The sequence below is a fragment of the Takifugu rubripes genome, chromosome 7, assembly GCF_901000725.2.
Source record: "Takifugu rubripes chromosome 7, fTakRub1.2, whole genome shotgun sequence".
NCBI lineage: Eukaryota > Metazoa > Chordata > Actinopteri > Tetraodontiformes > Tetraodontidae > Takifugu > Takifugu rubripes.
This window is the reverse complement of record NC_042291.1, coordinates 12,562,010-12,582,025: the sequence shown is the minus strand read 5'-3', so window position 1 is coordinate 12,582,025 and position 20,016 is coordinate 12,562,010. Positions and strand designations below refer to the sequence as shown.

Sequence of the window (20,016 nt, the reverse complement as noted above, 5' to 3'; positions counted from 1 at the left end):
AATGACAGATGCTGGAGCAGGAGTAAGGAGAAATATGAATAAATTAACCCAATAAACAGGAGAGGACGGACCTTTTGTTATTGCTGCAATCACTTTCAGAGAGCAGGCTGCAGACCCCGGGCCGCTGTGACAAATTACCACCTCGCTAACAATCTGGCCGGGCTGAAAAACGGCCGCCGCGCCCCGGCTTTGATGGGCTGGTCTGCTGAGTAAGACTGCAGCTGTGCTCCAAAGTTCTGCAACTTTAGCGTTTAGCCCGGCAACTGTGCCGTTTAATACAGAGCCGAGGGGAGAGGCGGCAGGCGGGAGCGCCGCGGCGATCGTTAAAAACAGCGGCGGGGACATAGATGAGACAACATGAAGGTGCCTGGTTGGGATACAGCTAATACGGCAGGAGAGATAGAGGAGGAGGGTGGTGGTAATGGCTTCACCGCTGAAGGCGTCAGCAGCCCTGCTCCACTTTAATCAACAGCATGATTTAGGCCCCAGAGATAAAGCTGCTGGGTGGAATCACAGACCTATCAATTACCCCAACTGATCAGCAGAGTAGGAAAATACTAAACTTCCAGCATGCCTGTGCATCCAGCGCGTTTCCCAGCCAATCTGTTTCATTAGCACTTGGCCAAATTACAACAAAATAAGAAATTCAATACTATTACGTATTATTATAATATTATGATAATAAGACCTGCGCAGCGGCAATAGCAAGAAAGAGAATCAGCCTACTGTTCTGTCTCAGTGGGTTCTAAATTTAATTTGAGCTGATGAGTGCAAATGTTGCCAGGTTAATTTGACTGAATTCTTTGTTATTAACTGCAGTAGCTTTAGCGTCACTTGCCTTTTTCTCGTTTTTCTCTCAATAGTCACACTTCACAGCTTTCAGACACGATCGGCTTCAGATAATAATTATTTGTCTTGACCTAGCATGGCTGGGGTACCAATGATATTTACTGCGAGTAAAGCAAACGCAAATGTTGGAAACAACTGTGGTTGGGCTTTATTTGCAGGGCCGATTCGTGCCGCGGTTGATTTTTAAGAGCGGGAGCTTGTGACGTTTGAAGAGCTGGAGGCAGTCACACTCATGTTGTCTTCAAGAAGGTGTGACTTTGCCTTCAGGTTGAATGTTTCTCCTTGGACTGCTAACGCGGACTGAGCGCGCCGGGCCGAGCGCCCTCCGGCCTCCCCGAGGTCGGGTTCCGGCGCGGTTGACTGTGTTTTGTGGGCAGGCGTGTTTTTGTCGAACAAAAAGGAGGGTGTTGACTGTCACTTTACAGACATGCCGAGACACTCACAGAACACCCTCATGGTCATTCTGGCCTCCGCGGGACGGGGAGAGGCGGGGCTGCTGGCGTGACATGCCAGCTGCCTCCCGTTGTCATAGCTCAGAGCGGTGACCCTTAGAGAGGTAAGAGGAAATCACAAAATAAGAGGGCGGAAAAAGACAGTTTAGACTCACAATGTGCCACACGCCATACTTCATAGAGTTCTGCAGTAAAATATCTTATAATGGATTATTAAACAAAATGCTGGCAGTGAAGGTGTGGAACTACTTTATGGGCACAGCTGGAGCCCCTTTAAAAGAGTGACGGACTCATCAACATGGACGATTTGACAGGGTTTCCTGCAGTTCAAAGATCGCTTTGATCAGATCTGCATCTGGTGACACCGTAAATCTGGAATTCAGGATTTCCCACTTCAAACAAAACAAATGAAAATAACGAGATATTGATCTCGCGCCACAACGACCAACTATAAACTTCATTGCAACTTTGCTGCCAACAGACTGAACGCCAGGACTGAGTAATAGAAGCTAATAAAGAGAGCATATTTCAGGCCTCCTCAGACTCTAGACTGGTGACACTAATCCTGACAGGCAGCTTCAGTGTTGTCACGATGCTGACAGACATGGATGCCAGCTGCATGCGTGCGCTGCAGCGCCACCATCTCTGATCTAGATGTGGAACGAGGGATCTCCAACCACAACGGCTTTCTTCTTGACTCTATTATGTGGTGGCTCTTTCAATTTTTTGGTTTAAATCACACATTTCATTCCCTAAAAACGTGTCAGCGAGGAGCTGCCTTGGCTCTAAAATGAGACTTTAACTAGGCTAAAACATATTTATTTCAGCGCAATGCAAGACTAATCCGAAAAAATGCTCTGCAGAGATCCAGCGGTCCATGCAACACAGTGCATTTGTTCTGAGCCTTGTTTACTCTTTTTATCCATATTCTCTGGATCAAATTACGGAACAATGTCAGCCGTAACAATCACACATGGCCCACTGCTGTGCACGCTCAGTGGGAATAAGAGGAAGGAGCATCAATATTGCTTGAGGCCCTGCCCGTTCTGCAGCAGAACGGAGTGCTGCCTTTTCTCAGCACTGGTGTTATTGCAGAATATGACAGGAGTTTATTATTTTTGACACAGTGGAGACAAGCGGCATTAAAGCAATCTACGACCCTGTTTAAGGTATAGACACCTGGCAAACTGGCGATGCTCGGATCTGTCTCGTGGCTGAAATGTAATTTTGTCCATTTGACAGAAGCTAATTCAATCCCACGCCGCGGAATAACAGTTCGCTGCGTGCGGAAATTCATTTTGCTCTCCAAGACTGATGGGGGGAATAAGAACGGAGTGAAAACAAGGGGGGGGGAACAAGACACAAAGGCAGACTTGGAGAGATGGAGCGGGCGAGTGAGGAGAATGAGCCTAGCAGGCAGGCGAACACGTACGTGACTCGAGCATGCGTGTTCACCAGCTTATCCTTGGAGCCAGACACGGTGAAAGACTCTACACCTGTCAGTTCGACTCCATCTGAAAGACAAAACGAGGAAAGGCACAAAAAAGGGGCGAATGCTCTGTGTCGACTGTTCATGTGAGACAGGAACATCAGTTTTATTCTCGTGCAGAGCAGCAAATATACGGAAGGATCTATAAATGTGTGAGATGTTCCCGCCTGCCCTTTAAAGTCGACGTCGATATGAAAATATCTCCCAAACAAAACTATATTTGCTGAAGCAGGAACTGCACAAAGACAAGTAGAAAGCATTTATCAGAGACCTTCAGCACACCCCTGTAGACAAACTGACACCAGGGGAGCACCAAAGAACTTCTCTCTCTCTCTGTTTCTGCAGCACACCGTGATAGTTGTACCAGGGGCGCCAAAAGTAAAGAGAGGAAATGAGAAAATGGTGGCAGCTTCTGTAAACAACTGGAAGTGTGTGATACACTCACTTCAGAGTTGGGAATTTAATGCTCTGGCTAATTCCTCCCACAGACTGTGCTCTTTTCAAGTTTGCTTGCCGAAGACTCTGAGATAAGCCGTCTTTAGTGAACTTTTCTCAACATTTGATCTTCCCTCCCTCCACTGTTTGATGTTTATGGATTCAGTTTGTGACCTATGAAGATCAGAGAATTTAAAATATGACCGAGCTTTTTGTTTCAACCTCTCGGGATGACCATCTCCGAACGTCCTGCCTTTTGTCAAAAGGGTAGCTTACCTTTGTAAAATGTGATTTCAGCTTCAGGTTTGGCGTCGAGGGCCACGCACGTGACTGCGTACCTTTTCCCCGCCACCCAATGAGTCTTCGCGTCCACCTCAAAGTAGGGTTTGGATGGAGGAACTGAAAGATGATGTTTTTTGTTTAATATTCATCCTTTTGTGCTTTTGAACAAACGTTAGCATAAAGTGATGTTAACATAAGACTTGATGACCTCTGAGGGTCACTTGGATATCGGACTATCAAATCCTGATATGAAGATTTATTTTCATCTGCATTACAGTGCAAGTTTGCAGAAAAGAATAAAGCCATGAAATATTGATGAAACTGATCCAGTGCTAATCTATTGTAGCAAACGCCAAAGCCCCGAGCTAATTATGTGCTTCTGGAATGCTGCCCCTCCTCTCTTCTTTTTTTCCTGACCAGCAATAAAATATGTTAGAAATAAAAAATGGAAATCACTGATGAAAGCTTAGTCTGAAAACGCACACGGCTCACGTGTGCCTGCAATCATGCAGACCACAGGCAACCCCTCCACCCAGGTTGAGCTGCCCAGCCGACCTCGTGCTTCCACCTCCCAGTGTGTCCCTGGACACTAGGAGGAGCTGTTGCTGTGTCCAGTGCTGCCCGATCACTTCAGGCTGCTATTGAGACAGATGAGATGTGGCTGCAGCTTCAAACTGATTTAAAAGAAGCAATTGGATCTGTGTGGACTGTGATGGGTTACCCGGAGCTCTGCAGAGGCGCAGGCTACAATAATGAGATGCATTTGTTTGCCTCTTCCCCCCGAACCCTCCCCTCCACTTCCCTGAGAAGATGACTGGGCCGTGGATCTATCGACAGCCCCTGCACTTTCGGTCTAGCCGGGCCCCTACAATTCACGCGGGCGCGCCACTTGTTGTGCTGAAGGAGTGTGTGGCAGCCCAACAAATACTAAAATAAGAACAATGTTGTGTTGGCAAACGAGGTAGGCAGCTCCCTCACATCTCCTCACTCTGGCTTCCTGGTTCCTCTTTTCTCCTCTTCACTCCATCATCCTGGTCCTGCTCTCCTCCTCCACTCACTCCATCCTCCATCTACACTTCTGGAGCACTGCGGTAAACATGCGTGCGTGTCCAGGAAGACTTGTCCCTACATGGACTGGGTATGACAGCACGTCCCCATCATACATGCAACCTCGTGACTCATGGAGGATGACACATTTGCATCTACATGAAGGCACATGAACAAGAACTGAACACAATATTCCGTTCACAAGTCAAGCGCCGCATGCAAAAGAAGGAGCCTCTCCACTGATTAACTCCTCATGCTCCTTGTTTTTTTGCTTTCATATCTGTTTATCCCCCCCTCCTCTCTGCATCAGGGATGTCCTATTTCTCTCATTACCGCACATGTACAGGAAGACCATAAAAAAGACAGGACTCGATTCTGCCATTCTGATGAGAGACGGCGAGCTGCAGAATTCAATTCATTAGACAAATACAGACGGATGGATGGATGGATAAGGCAGATAGGAGACAGATTAGAAGGCAGCCATCAATATGCATAAACAGCTTTGTCCACCCATCTGCCTCTTGGGCCGATACTGATGTTCACGCTGCACAAAACCCCACACTCAAGGGTGGAGATCTATAGGTACAAATGCTTAGATGGAGCTAAGTGCAGGGGCTCAAAGACCCCATTCTTATTCCAGTCTAAAGGGAGGGTGACAAGAAAAGCATCTGACACGGAGCCGATTCGCGGGTAAAATGAAAAAGCCCCATTTTTGCCCGATTAGGAATAAAACAGATTACAGATGGTGAGACACAGAATTCACGGGACTATTTCAGGAAGACAAGCATCAGGTAGACACACATGCGCATGCACATGCAAATGAATGTATTTTTATACCCATTTGTGAGTTAAAAAAAAAAACGTGCACATGCACGTTCCGGGTCTCAGGTGTGTGATTTCTGGCAACGAAAGCCTCTAAAACAGTTCTTTTTTCAGCATTTTCTCCTTTCTGATTCCCCACATCTGCATCTCAGCTCAGTCAGGGACAAGCTGGATGTCTCTCACACACACTCACACACACACACACACATGCACACACGCACACACACACACACACACACTGTTGACTTTTGATTTGGCTCTAGTACCTAAAGCGCGGTTTATTTATATTTGCCCCGACATGACGTATAGTGTAGCTCAGGAAGAAAGAGCAGCTCTTTGTTGTTTAGAAGGATCTCATGTGTCAGTTGGAAGGGCTCTTCGTCTGTCCTCTGAAGAGGTTACAGCCTCACCCGAAACATTCCTGAACCCAGATGAATAAAAGTCGCCGCGTCCAATGTTGTTTCCGTGCCCTCATTTATAAGTTGTTCCATTATTCATAACATGGAATCACAAAATGAAGGCTCATTATATACTCTTCAAGTACTAAACTCATTAGCCACCACCACCAAAAAAAAACCCCACTACAGCCTTGGTTCCTAAAAATGTCCTCTAACCTCCGACCAATACCAAAGCTTACACACATTAACACATTTTCTCACACGTGTGCACACACGCACGTATCTCTGAAAGACACTTCTGTGGCAACTGGATGAGTAATACTGGCTAAAACCGGAGCGCATCAAAAGAGTGTTTTGAACATTAGCAGGAGGCATCTGTGCAGGCAGGCGATGCATCGCAAGGAGAGTTGTTCATTAATAGGATTAAATGCTAACGCTAATGGCATAAACCACAACCCAGGATGTGTCAGGTATGTGACGGGCGCAGTCTGGGGTAAGTTTTAGCATTGGAGGGGGCTGCTGTTGAGGCTGTTATTGTCTGGGATTACTCACTGCCACTTGATCTGCCTATAGCAGAAATCCCCTATCTAAGCTCCGCAGGACAGCAAAAACACACAGGAATTATGTCTCGCCAATGAAAATGTCTTGAAAACATCTCTTTATAAGCCTGTGGACGGGACATATTGACATTTTCCTCTCCACTCCTCACTGCCTATGATAATCCATCTTGAATTAGCCAGTCATGATAGTGCTCCTTTCGGCCCGTGGATTCAATTACTTGACCAGGAGCTCCGGATTTATGTTAACTCCTCTCCCTCGACTGTATCTCCTCGTAAAGACTTTATAGTGTTTTGATTTGATGCAGGGGTTGATATCATATGGCCACGGTTGACTAGCCAGGGGTGTGAGGTCTTGGGAGCTGTAGTTCAGTGATGGATAAGCCATGGGGAACTCATCAGTAACAGCGCTCCCTCAAGAGGATGTCGAGTCCCCGGTCCCTGTCCTCCACTAACAGCAGATCGAATTCATCGGCTCATTATATGGCACCGGCTCAGTCACGTATTTTGAATCAGCTGGGTTGGTGGCGTGGAACAAACGACCCTTTAGGACCAAGACTGCAGAAAGCTTTTTAAAGCAGTCGCTTTACTCTTTGCCCTTTTGCAACAGCACGACGCAGAACGGCCGTTTTAAACGAAGACTCATCCCGCACGCAAAAAACCAACAACCTGCAAGCTGAGATGTCTGCAGCGGCTCCGCATCCTCAATGGCTGGAACACAGGGAAGAAATAGGCTCCAGTCACCATAAATACTGCCACCGGAGATCCCTGACGCAAGGCAAATATATTTCCCCACGCTTTCTGACCTTTCCAACAGCGCTACGAGCGGTGGCGTTCCGGCGCTTGTGGGGGTGCATCGCGTCGGCTTCTCAGCAGTAATAAATGTGGGAGTGGTGCCTGCTGTGGCTGCAGGTGGAGGCCTGCTGCAGGACCACTGCAGTGAAGCAGAGGACAGACGTCTGCGCCTCTATCTACTCCCCCACCCACACACACACACACACACACACACACACACACACACCAATCCATGGGTGTCAGAGAAACCTGCTATCTTCCCAGAGGAAAGACAGGCTGCTAGAATTTGCCCAGGCAACAGTCCCCCCACCTCCATTGAAATAAAGAAAGAAAAACCTTCTCCATGGTCACCAAAGAGAAAGCACCAAAGCCAGAGAGGGAGAGATTGTACAATGGGGGGAAGGGGAGGGGGCCGTAAGTGAAAGAACCGCACTCAGGGAAGAAAGCTTTTTAAAGCATTTCCTCACCACGTAGGGTCCGACCCCACCAGCGAGGTGGGGAAGGAGCAGATACAGGTGGTCTAATGTAGCTGCACAATTAGCTCCCATCCAGCCGTGTCTAAGGAGGAACTTTCAGTCACCTCTATTATAATCTATTCCTCTGGAAGGGCCAGACATACGTAGAGGCTCTGTTGGGTTTTTTACTTTCTAGCTGAGGTCCTTCTGGAATGTGCAGGGCAAGGGACTAAATATATTAGTCACAAAACTGAAGAAGTTTTTCTTAATCCAGCATTGGTTTTCAGTGATTTGCGCTTGAAATAAACCACTGAGATCAGAAAAAGGAGGAGCTCAGTTCCTCTTCACTCCCATGTTGCCTTGCAGAATTCCTCAGAACAAGTGTGAGTACAGCTCACTACTGAAATCCACTGGACAACAGACATTTCAGCTGTCTAGCTAGCTAATTATTCACCTAAAACAAATGAAGCAGCATTGCAGCCAACAGCACGGAAACATTTTCTTCAACAACTCTGAATTTGGCAGAAAGGACTCTCCAGAACAGCTAATTTTTGTTCTAAAACACATAAAACGTAATCCTGCCGCACTGCTGGTTCGCTGGCGCCGATCTGCCTGCAACAGTGTTAGCAGACTGTTTGTTTACGAAGGGTGAGTCAATGTTCGGGGGTCTGGTCCTTTAAATGTTCTCCCCAGACTGAAGTGTGCACAGATTCAAATGCAAATGTCCCATGTTGGGCAAATTAAAGCAATATCAATAGAAATGAATATTTAACAGCTGTTTATATGCTGATCACTGGTAGGTGGGGTTGGGTGGGTCCATTATTGTTACCTCCTGGAAAACAAAAATTACAGATACGCAACATGCATGCAGGCAAGGCTAAGCACCCCCCTGCCCTCCCTCTGTCACACAGCCCGTGTTTTCGCTCACTTAGCACGTTGACCCAGGCCGTGCTGGAAATGATTGCTTGGCTGCTCTCAGACCGGCTTGCTTGACATTCGTAGGAGGCGTCGTCTTCCAGTTGGGCTTTTTCAATCTGCAGATGATACTGTCCTGGAATCAAGAGGGACACATGCCAAAAAAGGCACATTAGTGGAGGCTTCTGTTGAATTCACTGCTCAGACCCCCCAAATGCTCGAGCTGAGGCGCGCAGATCGACAAGCGCCGCCACCGCCGGCCCCACTCCTGTTGCCTTGATTTCAAATGACGGAATTATTGGGCCAACTTCGGCAAAAGAGACATTAACAGCAAAAACACAGTGACGGATTTGTATTGCAATTCAATATGACAATATAATCTCTGGAAGTTTGGGGGGGTTGTTTTGACTATAAATAAGCAATCTCAGTGAAAATGGAAGCAACTCACTCGCTGAAACCTCCTGCTGCAGGCGTCTCTATTGGCAGTCGAGTGCTTGTCTACGGTTGGAGCGCAGGCATTTTTGTTTCAGAATGACTTTCCCAGATTCACAGTGCCGACTGAATAAACTGTCTATTAATTAGATGTCGGGCACAGCCCCCCCCTCTGATAATCTGGCACGCCAGTGGGGCTTGATTTGTTTGATGCTTTGCCATAACCTGTGGGGATTAGATGATGTTCAGAGTGAGTTTTTACCCCTCCTCATTGTTTGGCTCGCTGCCTCCTAACATGTGCAAAATAGTATCTTGGTCTGACAACCAACCAGGCCTAAAAATGCACGCGTCAAATGAGCTGGCAAGATAATTAACACCAACCAGAAGCAATTTTCACATCTAAGTTATCTTAGAGTGCAGAGAGGGAGGGGGGAAAGAGAGCAAGACGGAGAGAGAGCGAGAGAGAGAGATGTTGACGTTATTATTCATATTCCTCCCTCTAAAATTACTCACAACTACTGCCATCAAGTTGCAGAGAGTGTGTATTTATGGCAGGGAAGGTGGCAGATTGCTGCGGCGTTGTTTACTCAGTTGACTGTTGCCCTGTGCTTATTTCAGCAAGATGAAAATATTCTGCATCCCAGTGAAAACAGTGGCTCAGAGAATATTTACATCCCAGTTTTCCCTGCATGTGCACCGCCGAGTGCTGCAAACCTGTGTTGTGATGCAATTAGGAAAGGTCATCCTCAGCCTTTCCAGATCGTCCTGTCAGCTGAGTGGACCCATGCAGCCCCTCTCGCATGCTGCTTTTCTAATTAGTTAAATAGGTAATTTAATGAATTAGCCGGTGAGTTAGGCCAGCGCTACGCTCCTCCGCTGCAGATTCATTTATTATGATCTATAATTTAGATTCCCTGTAAAAAAGAACGGAAAAGGTTAACATCACATCCCGTCCTGGACTCCCTACAACGCCGTGCACTTTTGCACGCTCCAAAGTCGTGACTGATTCATTCGGCTGATTAGCATTCATGTAGCCTTTTTAATAGGTGATTTGATTTTTTTGAAGATAAACTGATGCTGACATTCCTTTAATTTAAATACAATAGCTGCAAAAAATGACTTGCACATTTGTGCTCATTCATAATTATTATTATTTTGGCCATATGATCATATTTGACCAGTAGTTGATAATAAACTCATTTTTAGTACCACTTGGCCTCTCTCTCTTTCTTACCCACTAGTTTAATCCCTTTTGGCAAAACCTGAAAATAAACATTAGATATTTCCTCTTAATCCCATCACAAGTGTGTGCGTGTGTGTGTGTGTGCGTGCGTGTTTGCACATGCGTGACACAGGCGCAAAACATTATTGCTGCTGTTTGAGTCAAGCATCATTGTTCAGAACGGTGTTTGTTTTGCGTTGCTGTGCAACACGCGTCTCCCGTGGTGACAATCAGCAGGAAAAGCTGCAGTGTCAAGTGTTGTCGAGTGTCATCGCAAATGATTTTTAATGTTTTTGCTCCCCCTGCGCAGTTGAAAGTGATTGCACACATCAGGTATTTCCTTGGGAAAGTGCACCTGGGCTGATGGGGAGTTCAATCGCGACGGTTTGGCGACACGTGTGTGTCCCTCGTCCTGCTCTGGACTCTTTCAGAGATGTGGTGTTTTTCTGGAGGAATGGATTCACGGCCATATTTCACTGAATTAGCTGACGCATTTCATTTCTCTTTTCCATTCATTTATTGATGTGTCTTCATGTGTGAATGATGCCTGTTTAGGATCAGAGCCCACATACTGCCCGTATGTGCTGTTAGATTCCTGTTCTGCCTGTGTGGCTTTATTAGAATAATGCGAAGGTACAGGAATGACATCATCACATTTAGCTAACAGGAAGCTTCCTGCTCTGACAGCGGCTCTCTGTTACTACAACCGAGTTACTCGTAGGTCAGAATCACAGCGGAGAACGGATGTAACAACATGTTATTGTGTGCTTTCTGCTGTTAGGCCCACACACTGACACCGACCTCACCTTGGCCCGAGTGTGCTTTGCTTTTTCTACTCAAATGGACTTTTCTACATGAATGGAGTTTTCTTTTAGCTCTTTAGATGTTTATAAAGGTAAACAACCCAAGCAGATCTGTGATCAAGAATTCGGGTGTCACTTTAGAGACGCCTGCTTTTCTCAAGTTCATTCCTTCAGCTCAGATAGGTCCATTTAAGTCCGATAGAGCGGAGACCTTATTCCGTGTCTGTTTACCTCTCTTGGGGCTCCCAATCATGCTGTAGCGCGGAAATCCGGGCAGACTCCTCTGAGGTCCCAGGAGGAGGCCGTCCTTCACCCACTGCACAGTCCCTGAGGCCCGCAGCACATCACACTTCAGCACAGCTGTGGCTCCCTCGTGCACAGTCAGGTTCCTGGGCTCAGTCCTGAAGGCCTGCTGTGCTTGTGTGCCTGGAAAACATAAATGGAAGAGGAGGAATGTAGGAGCGGATTATAAAGAGGTTGGGACGAACAAGAGCTCAGGACGAGAAGACTGGGAACATGACACAAGCATTCACCGTGGGGGCTTTTGCCTGAGAAGGAACCCCTCTGTGTGTGACCGCATTATTCATCCTGGCATATGTTTTATTGATGGGTAACTGCAGTGATACGGCCCTGAAAATGAGTCAATAAAGTAATTACAACGACTTAAATCCCCCTCGGCCATGCAGATATGGTATTGGGTGGAAGCAGGAAAAAGCATGGGGGTGTCAGAGACCTTGTTCACCTGCGGTTTTTCTTCAATGTCGATGTCTCACCAGCTAATTCCTCCAGGGAAGAGTAATGATTATCACTTTAATCCCCTTCCTGTTTGCCATAGGTGGAGCTGGCCATCCATTCTGTGGTGCACTGTGTTTGAATAGGGAAGGTTACCTCGTTGCACACCACCCGTCGCCTTTAGCCTGGGGGCCAGCATGATATAGCTGTTATCCATGCTTGGTGTTTGTTTTGGTTTTATAAGAAATTCTGTTCCAAATTCGGCTCTGGCCAAACGCAAACCAATTAATGCCCAACATCTGAGCCTGAAACTCGTTTAAACAATGCCCCGCAGAGAAGCCAGCCTGTTTCAGCTCCACCGTTTGAGTCGTGACCTTCACTGAAGCAACGACCAAGTTGTTTGTGAAGTGCATGCTCTGTTGCATCTGACAACATGAGTGAGAGGCAGCGCGCTCAGATCAAGGCTGAACCAGTCACCTCACGTCAAAAATGAAGGGCAAGATTGGCCATTACAGGAGATGCATACAAACAACCAAACACAACAGCGCATTAGCATACATTTTACATAAATGAATACTCAACGCTGTCTGCTGAAGTAAAAAGGAATTATTCAGAGGTATAGAAAAATTAAATGCCAAATGAAATGGTGGAGATAAGACATGCGGCAGCTTCCCATATCTCATACAGCAAGAGTGTCATTTTAAAAATGTGGAAATGAAACAATTTTCCCCCCATAAGATGAAGCCAGAAGCGGTTGTCTCGGGCTTTTCGCCACAGTTAGAGGCTCATATCGGCAAACAGAGTCGATACTGCTTTGTGGCTGGGATTGCTGAGTCAGTTGACTCCTTTATTGACTCTTTTGCCATGTCACATGTCACCAGGAGACACCTTTGTTCCACTCTGGGTCCCATTCCATCGGCCCGTAAGGCTGCCAAACGAGAAAGCCTGTGTCTGTCAGTCAGCAGCATCAGGACATGTATTCTTTATTTCACCCTATTAAACTGGAAATATTTAAAAGTCTGAAGATGGGGTGATTTATTTTTATACAGCTTATAAAGCCCAAAATTTGTGATTCGGGGGCTATAAAGGTAAACTAACTGGAGTTGAAACGAAAGGGGGATTTAATGTTGCGTTATCATAAACAGACATTTTTTGAGGGGGTGTAAAACTCAGCCAGGTTAAAGTCCCGCCCAGGCTTTAAGAGTCTTGTAGATGTCATCTGAATGTAACCATGACGACCAGAGAGAAGCTAATCATCATTCACTGCTGGGCGTCAGAAAAGGCATAGTTTGTTATGCTAAAACGACATCTGAACACATTGTTTTGCTTCTCCAATGGAATAAGAATTTAAAAAAAGAATCGCCGCTCATCTGAAAATATTGAAAGCCTACTTTTTACAGTGCATTGTTCTTTTTTATGTTGTGAACAACACAACACATAGTTCTAGAAAGAAATTCCTCAATTGCAAAAATGGGACGTCGTATGTGAAAGAAAAATAACACATTTGCAGCAGTTGACATTGAGTGCACGGTGGCATCCTACTGGTAGAAGACATACTGTATATGAGGGGATAAATAAAGGACAACTATGATTGTAAATCAATGATTTTTAGCGCTAAGCACTGAAATCTGAAACGCAAAACTGTTGCATGGAAACCGAGAATACGTCCTGCTCGTCCGTGGCTTCAAAGCAAGCTGGAACAACTATAATTTCATTCCAACCCTCTCAAAAAGTGCTGAGATTTCCTGGTTTCCTATTGTGCTATTCCCTAAGTCTGTTGCCTATTTCCTGCGCTATGTTCCTACATGCAGTTCCCATCCCAGAGTTTCCTGTATGTTCCTCAAAAACTAAAATCAGGCATTAGCGTGCGAGTGACATCGTGTTGTCCGCTGCATGTGCAGTTGACTTATGTTGAGAGGGTTTATGAACTGGAAATCATTGCAGTAAATCACCATGGAAACTGCAAATACCCAGCAGCATCGTTGAAATCACATTGGTGTTATTTATTTCACATATAGCCTACACGATGCCAGAGGTGAAAACTAAAGGCGCGCACCCTGCGCGTATCAGCAGCCCAGATTTACCTTGGCTAAGGCAGGATGAATGACAGCCCCTGTAGGAACGCTGCTGCGGTCACAGAAACGGCGACTTTTCCTGCCTTTCGCCTATGTGGGCAGTATTGGATTATGATATTTGCATAAAGCATTAATACCCCTGCTACTGTGAATAAATGGCTTCACGCATTTCTCTCTCCCCGAGGAGCTGCTGAAGGAGAATGGCCGCTAGAAAAAGCCAGTAATAACGGTCCATTTCATCTCATGTGATAGGAGACGCCAATTTAAACCATTTGAGGTGATTCTTGTAGCCACCCTGACTCTCTGTCCAGCGTGTTGGGCTGGTTTACCTGTGCTGACTCCTTCCCTCCCGATTTAGGCACAATAAATCACTGCTTAACTTCCACCCCCCCCCCCCCCCGCAGGAACTTTACCCAGGGTTTTAACCAGCTTCTTCACATTTTCACATACCAAAAGAAACTAAGAAAACATCCCCTTTATCTCCAAACTTTACACTTTAATAAGGTAAAAGGTTCCTCAGAATTCTTGAAGGGTGGGGCTGCGAGCTGAAGAATAGTGATTGCGATCTTTATTCCGCTTCAGCCAACTTCACCTTGTTTGTGTTTTGAGCTTCTGGCAAAAGGAGCAAAACGAGAAATGCTACAAGAAGTGGACAGATGACAAAAAAACTCTTCTAAAGCAAGATTTTGGAGGACCAATAGCCACAAACCACAAGAATTACCAGAAAAAAAAATACACACACACATACACACACACACACACACACATACATACATGCAGGTAATAATAGTTCCTGGAAATGTTTATATGTTTATAGAGGTTTTGGATGTCTTCAAGAGGAGCTCCACAAATTTACTAAAGCAAATAACCGATTAAAACTCCTCAGTCAAGTCTAGGTTACCAGATCAGAGTCAAAGAGTGTATTGGACATGAAAAGGCCAGCGTGGATCCACTGACAACGTAGTGACATTTTATTCTCTTACCTAAGAAGAGACAGAAAAAGGGTAGCGCTGAAGAAGACACAATCCATGTTGACAAAAGGTCCATTTCACCACTGGCACCTGACCTTCAATGGCCCTGGAACAACATTGGAGGCAGAAAGGAAATTTGCACATGCTTATAGAGCCACATCTTGATGTTAGAAAGCAGAACATGCATGTAAGAACGTAGCATGTGCAATTATTTTCCAAGTTCAACCTTCTAAGAGCGCCACTGGTGGTTTCAAATATCATTTGCGATTCGTACAGGCGTAAACGTGTCTGATGGGCACGTGATTGCGACACAGCCGAGTTTTGAGATCAATCAGCAACATCTATTCCTGCATCGCCGCAAATCAAAGTTTCAAAAGCCGCGAGGCGCTCGCTGAGGTCTAATCACTTAGAAAATCAGTTTCACAGGCGAGATGTGGGAAATCTGTGTTTTGGAGGGCCACTGCATGCAGAGGAGCTTTCTTTTGCACTGGAGCAGCTTCGTTAAGCTTATTTCAGTCTCCTGATGAGTCACACCAGCATGCGCACCTTTCGTACAAACCTTCTTTTAAATGAGGCGTCCTGAGGACCTTTGAGGTTTCGTTTATTCTGGCACAGCTTAAAAGAACAGGGAAGACTGTATGTTCTGAAATATAAAAGTCTTTCACAAAAGCTACATTCAGCAGCATCATTAGAAACTTAATGCTTTTCAACCAATCAATCAATCAATCAATCAATCAATCAATCAACCAACCAACCAATCAATCAATCAATCAATCTTTATTTACATAGCCTCTGTTACAATCAAAATTGTTTCGAGGTGCTCTCCAGAATCCCCGGGCCTGACCCCCAACAAGCAACAGTGGCAGGAAAAACTCCCCTTTAACAGGGAGAAACCTTGAGCAGGACCAGACTCATGTAGGGGGACCCTCCTGCTGATGGGGGGCTGGGTAGAGAGGGAGGAGAAGGGGGATAAGAAGGGGGGAGGACAGGTAGAGGAGAGAATAGGCAGAGAAATACACTAGTAATACAAGCTGCTGGTATAAGAGTAGAGTGGGTCAGCAGGGTCAGCAGGGTCAGAGGTCGGTAGGCCAGCATACAGCGATAAAGGCGGCTAGACCTGTAGATTGAGGATGGGGGGGGGGTGGTGTTAGATTACCATGCTAAGTGTTTAGCCCCCTTTCTTTATTTGGAATATTGTTGCTTCCTGTTCTCAAATGAACACCATGTTCTCCTGCTCTCATCAGCACTGAAATGAAACTGTTCCACCATCTCAAGCATCCATTCTGAGAAAGAAACCACATTTCACTCAGAAAAATGACAAGTTAAATAAGAGCAAAGACTATTAGAAATATGCTTTTGATGCTGAAATTGCTACATTTCTTTGCACTTTAAGTCCATCAATTGAGCAAGAGTGATTTACCACTCATATCAAAGTATATATATTCTGTGTAAATGTCAGAAAGAAAGGATAGAGCACTGATGCGAACTGGAACCAAATTATGGACTCATGTTAATAGATTTTTTAACGCTGCAGGATGGATTTGGTTCTGAAGCTTAAATATGTTCTTCAGTCTGTTTCCAATGGGGAGAGGAGAGTGTGATCCACTCTGATGAAACGGCCGTCTCCCTATTTGAAACAAAGTCTGTTTACGGACTCTTTTGACCCGCAGGATCCTTGGTGGCTTTCCTACTCGGTTTATAATAACTTCAATTACTCTGCCGCAGTAGTGGAACAAATAATAGTGATTTACTTAATTGAAAACTAAATATTTTCTCATCTGAATAGACAGAGTGATTTGAAGTCAACAGTTCTTTGAAGCATCTTCCCTCAGTCGATTAGTTGCACTCCAGCAGACTCTGACAAGAATTAACTCAGACTCATTTTTTTTTTTACTCCCACAACATTTGTGTATTTTGACGCTTTTTGTTCACTCCTTGAAAATACAAGGGCAATTATTTTATTTCTCAAAGAAGAGAAAACCTTTTCTCTTCATCTCTCGCAGCATTGTGCAGTTTTCTCTTATTTCCAGACCACCAGCGTGACGTCCCTGTGACTGTTGCCAAATATTGACACTTTGAATTGGTGGCAAGCGCACTGTTCCATGACCCATGAATGGGGCTCAACATCTTCTTGAATATATTTCCTTAGTGCTCTTTCATGGATCCTTAATGGCAACGTGTTTTCCATTGAAAGTGTTTTTATTTAATTGATTTGCCTGTTGTTCATTTAAAACAACAACCGTTTGGAAGCATTTCTCCGGGTGGTTTATGCAGGACAGAGGTCCTGGCCGGTGACGAAAAACTGCTGCCGGTGTCACAAGTCACTGATTTCATTAGACTTGCTTAAAGCAGACACAACCTGTCTGACCTCCCCACAGTCCCATTACTTCTCCAAACAACTACCTTAATTACTTTGAAAGCACGGCTACCAGCAAGAATGTTGATTCTCAGACAAGTGTTTATTTTGCTCTGCCTTTCCTATGATTTACGTTTAGCTTTTGTAAAATGCTAATTAGCTATTGCTCAAAGTATGAAACGGATACATGACTGAATGCCAAATCAATCTGTCATTGATTGGGAAAAAGAGCACAGAAAGGCCACTTTTTTGACCGTGGTCTTCTGCAGCTTCTTTTTCAAAAAAACAGATTGAATCGAAATTTGATTTTTTTTTCTTTTTTCAGACAGACAAGGTTGCCATATTTCCCACAAGGGCATTGCAGTGAACAGGACCAATCAGCGATACAGTGACAAGTCAACTTTTAACTCTCAAAACATGGTCAAATGACTCAACACACTCCACCTTGGACCAGCCGTTGTGAAACTTACTGAAATCAGACAATGTGCAGCTTCTGCCCACACACAGCCACCCAATCCTCCTCTTCTGGCCCGTCTCACCAGCTGCTGGTGGGTCTGACTGCTGCAGCGTTCAGATGCTCATTAAGCACCACTGCCGTAACGCTGAACTGTTGGGAGGCCTCGCAAAATATGCAGATGAGGTTCTGCATAAAAATCCAATCACTGATTGAACACAGTAAATTCCTGAAGTGGCCTGATTAAGACCTTCTGATTAAGACCCAAATGGGAGGGTTCAATCACGGAAAGGACCGCGGGGACGAACGATCTCTGACACAGCTTAAATCTGAAGTTTGAAGGGGGACCGGAGCAGAATCGAGGGAAGTTTGGCGTCTCCTGCACTTCAAGTTTGCTCCCTTCAGCTCAAAGTCTTGGAGTTTACCAGATTACTCTGACTTTGCTGCGCACCTCACATACCTGCTCTCCTCGGGAAAAAGTTCAGACTGAGATGCAGAACCTTCTTTCAACCTCCGCCAACTCAAGCGCATCTGCCTGCCTGGGGTGCCCAGAGTGAGAAAGCAGACAGACAGACACAGGGTACTTAAAAAACACAGCACAGAATCTTTGGGTCGGTGTGTGAATTTACGCAAAAGAAAGGAAGCGGCGCTTACCTGTTGAGTGACGCCGAGGCTCAGGAGCGTCTTTTTTGTCTTCCTGATCTACAGATGGCTCTCTGAACACAAGCGAGCACCAGAGATGTTGAAGAATACCAATGGGACCCTCCCAAACACACCCCCACCCCTCCTCCTTCACCTCCCTTCCCTAACTTCGAAGCCTAAAACAGAGGCAGGCAGATGAAGGCGGCGTACTGAGGAATATGAGGCTTGAGAGGAAGGTTCTGTTGGCTGTGATTAGAAGAGGAAAATAAGTGTCGGGAGCAGCAGCAGAGTTGTGACTCAGACACTTCCAGATGTTCTTCAGGCCGCATGTGACAACAGGTCCAGATGTTAGATTAGAATGAGATCAGATGAAATGAACCGAGGTTCACTGAGTCTGTGTAATGAGGCACCTGTAGTGTCTTTCCTTAGTTTTGGTTTCTCCTCTCTGTCTCGTATTCAAGACATCCCATTTTTTTGAGCATCACAATGCTGGCATTGAAATGAGCATCGGCGCTCTCAGAGATACAGATACAGCGCCTCCATCTTCACAGTCTCTAGTTTGTAACATTTATGCTCATACATAATGAATGGAATACAGAGTGTCCTCATGACTGTATTTCCAATGCCGAACACTCCTGGGAAGATGTGCTCAGCTGCAGAGATGGAGACAGCGGCAGGCCAAAGACTACACTTTACAATGCTGGAATATTTGAGCTCTGAATATTGCCTTGCAAACCCCCCCCCCCCCCTCCTCACACACACACACACATACACACACACACACACATACACACCTCCCCTTTCAATTATAGACTTCCAACTGAACGGTGGCTGGAGAATAGCGGCATTTGTTCAGTGGAACATGCTGAAAACTCTTCTAGCAAGACAACTGAAAGGTCGCGTTTGTTTTTCACGTGTATGTATTTTTCATTCGATCCGCCGATAGTCCACCACACTCGGGCTGCGCCTGGTCTGTACGTCCAACCTATTTGCTCAGCATAATACAAAGCAGTTACGGCGCCGCGTCTGTCGTTCCGGCACGGCTCAGCCATGCAGTTATAATAGAATGGCGCTGCTACATTTGTGCAGCGGGCAATAAAAAAAGAATGATAACGCTGTAAAGTGGCACAAATTCAAAGGCTGTGTCGGTGTTGTGCATGCCGCACGGGCCCATCGTCCATTACGGTTCTGTGTCACTGTCTCTCACTTCGTATGTGTGGCCCAGATGTTAGCAGCTGGCCCAACAGAGAGTCATTAAGCCCGGGAGCCCAGGGTTGGTAGGTTAATTCCCCCTGCCTGGAGAGGTATGAAAGTAGGAAGCAGGATGGGAGGAATGAGGGAGTTAGGGAAGGTGGAGGATGAGGATGGAAGGCAGCGGTAAAGGCGGGAGGGTGGGGGCCGATGGGAGGCGAAGGGGCTGTGGAGCTCAGCACTCAGTTCACACAAACAGCACTGTCAGCAAGAGGAGAGGCTCTCCACTGCCAGACGAATGGAGAGGAGGGAGGGCTGGTGAGAGAGGCAGAGAGGAAGGAAGGGAGGAATGGAGATGGACGGAGGACCTGAAGATGAATGGCGAGCGGAGAAATGCAGGAGAGAGGAGGGATATACAGTAAGGAGGTAGAAAGAACTCCTGTCAGCAGGTTGGACAGGCAGAGGGTGAGATGAAGGGGACATGGTCGAGTAAGGTAATGGAGCGAGAGAAATGGATGGAGGAAGGAGACAGAGAGGTACTGTAAAATGGGCTGTGCAGTGATGAATAGAAGACGAGGGAGGGTTGGGGGGCAGGGGAAGGGGGTGGAAGGTAGGGAGGCTGACATGAAGGGTTGTTTTGAA

General features: G+C 46.0%; 1 protein-coding gene across 1 annotated transcript in view; it reads right to left on the bottom strand.

The window, feature by feature from the left end:
* The window catches only part of nphs1 (NPHS1 adhesion molecule, nephrin), a 34,722-nt gene extending 16,457 nt beyond the window's left edge, over nucleotides 1-18,265 (bottom strand). The window contains 8 exon segments of the mRNA XM_029838333.1: nucleotides 1,293-1,396; nucleotides 2,734-2,815; nucleotides 3,502-3,624; nucleotides 8,510-8,632; nucleotides 11,185-11,379; nucleotides 14,744-14,837; nucleotides 18,002-18,080; nucleotides 18,196-18,265. Of these exon segments, the coding sequence (XP_029694193.1) occupies nucleotides 1,293-1,396; nucleotides 2,734-2,815; nucleotides 3,502-3,624; nucleotides 8,510-8,632; nucleotides 11,185-11,379; nucleotides 14,744-14,807 (691 nt within the window). The 5' untranslated portion in view covers nucleotides 14,808-14,837; nucleotides 18,002-18,080; nucleotides 18,196-18,265.
* Between the last annotated feature and the right edge of the window lie 1,751 nt (nucleotides 18,266-20,016).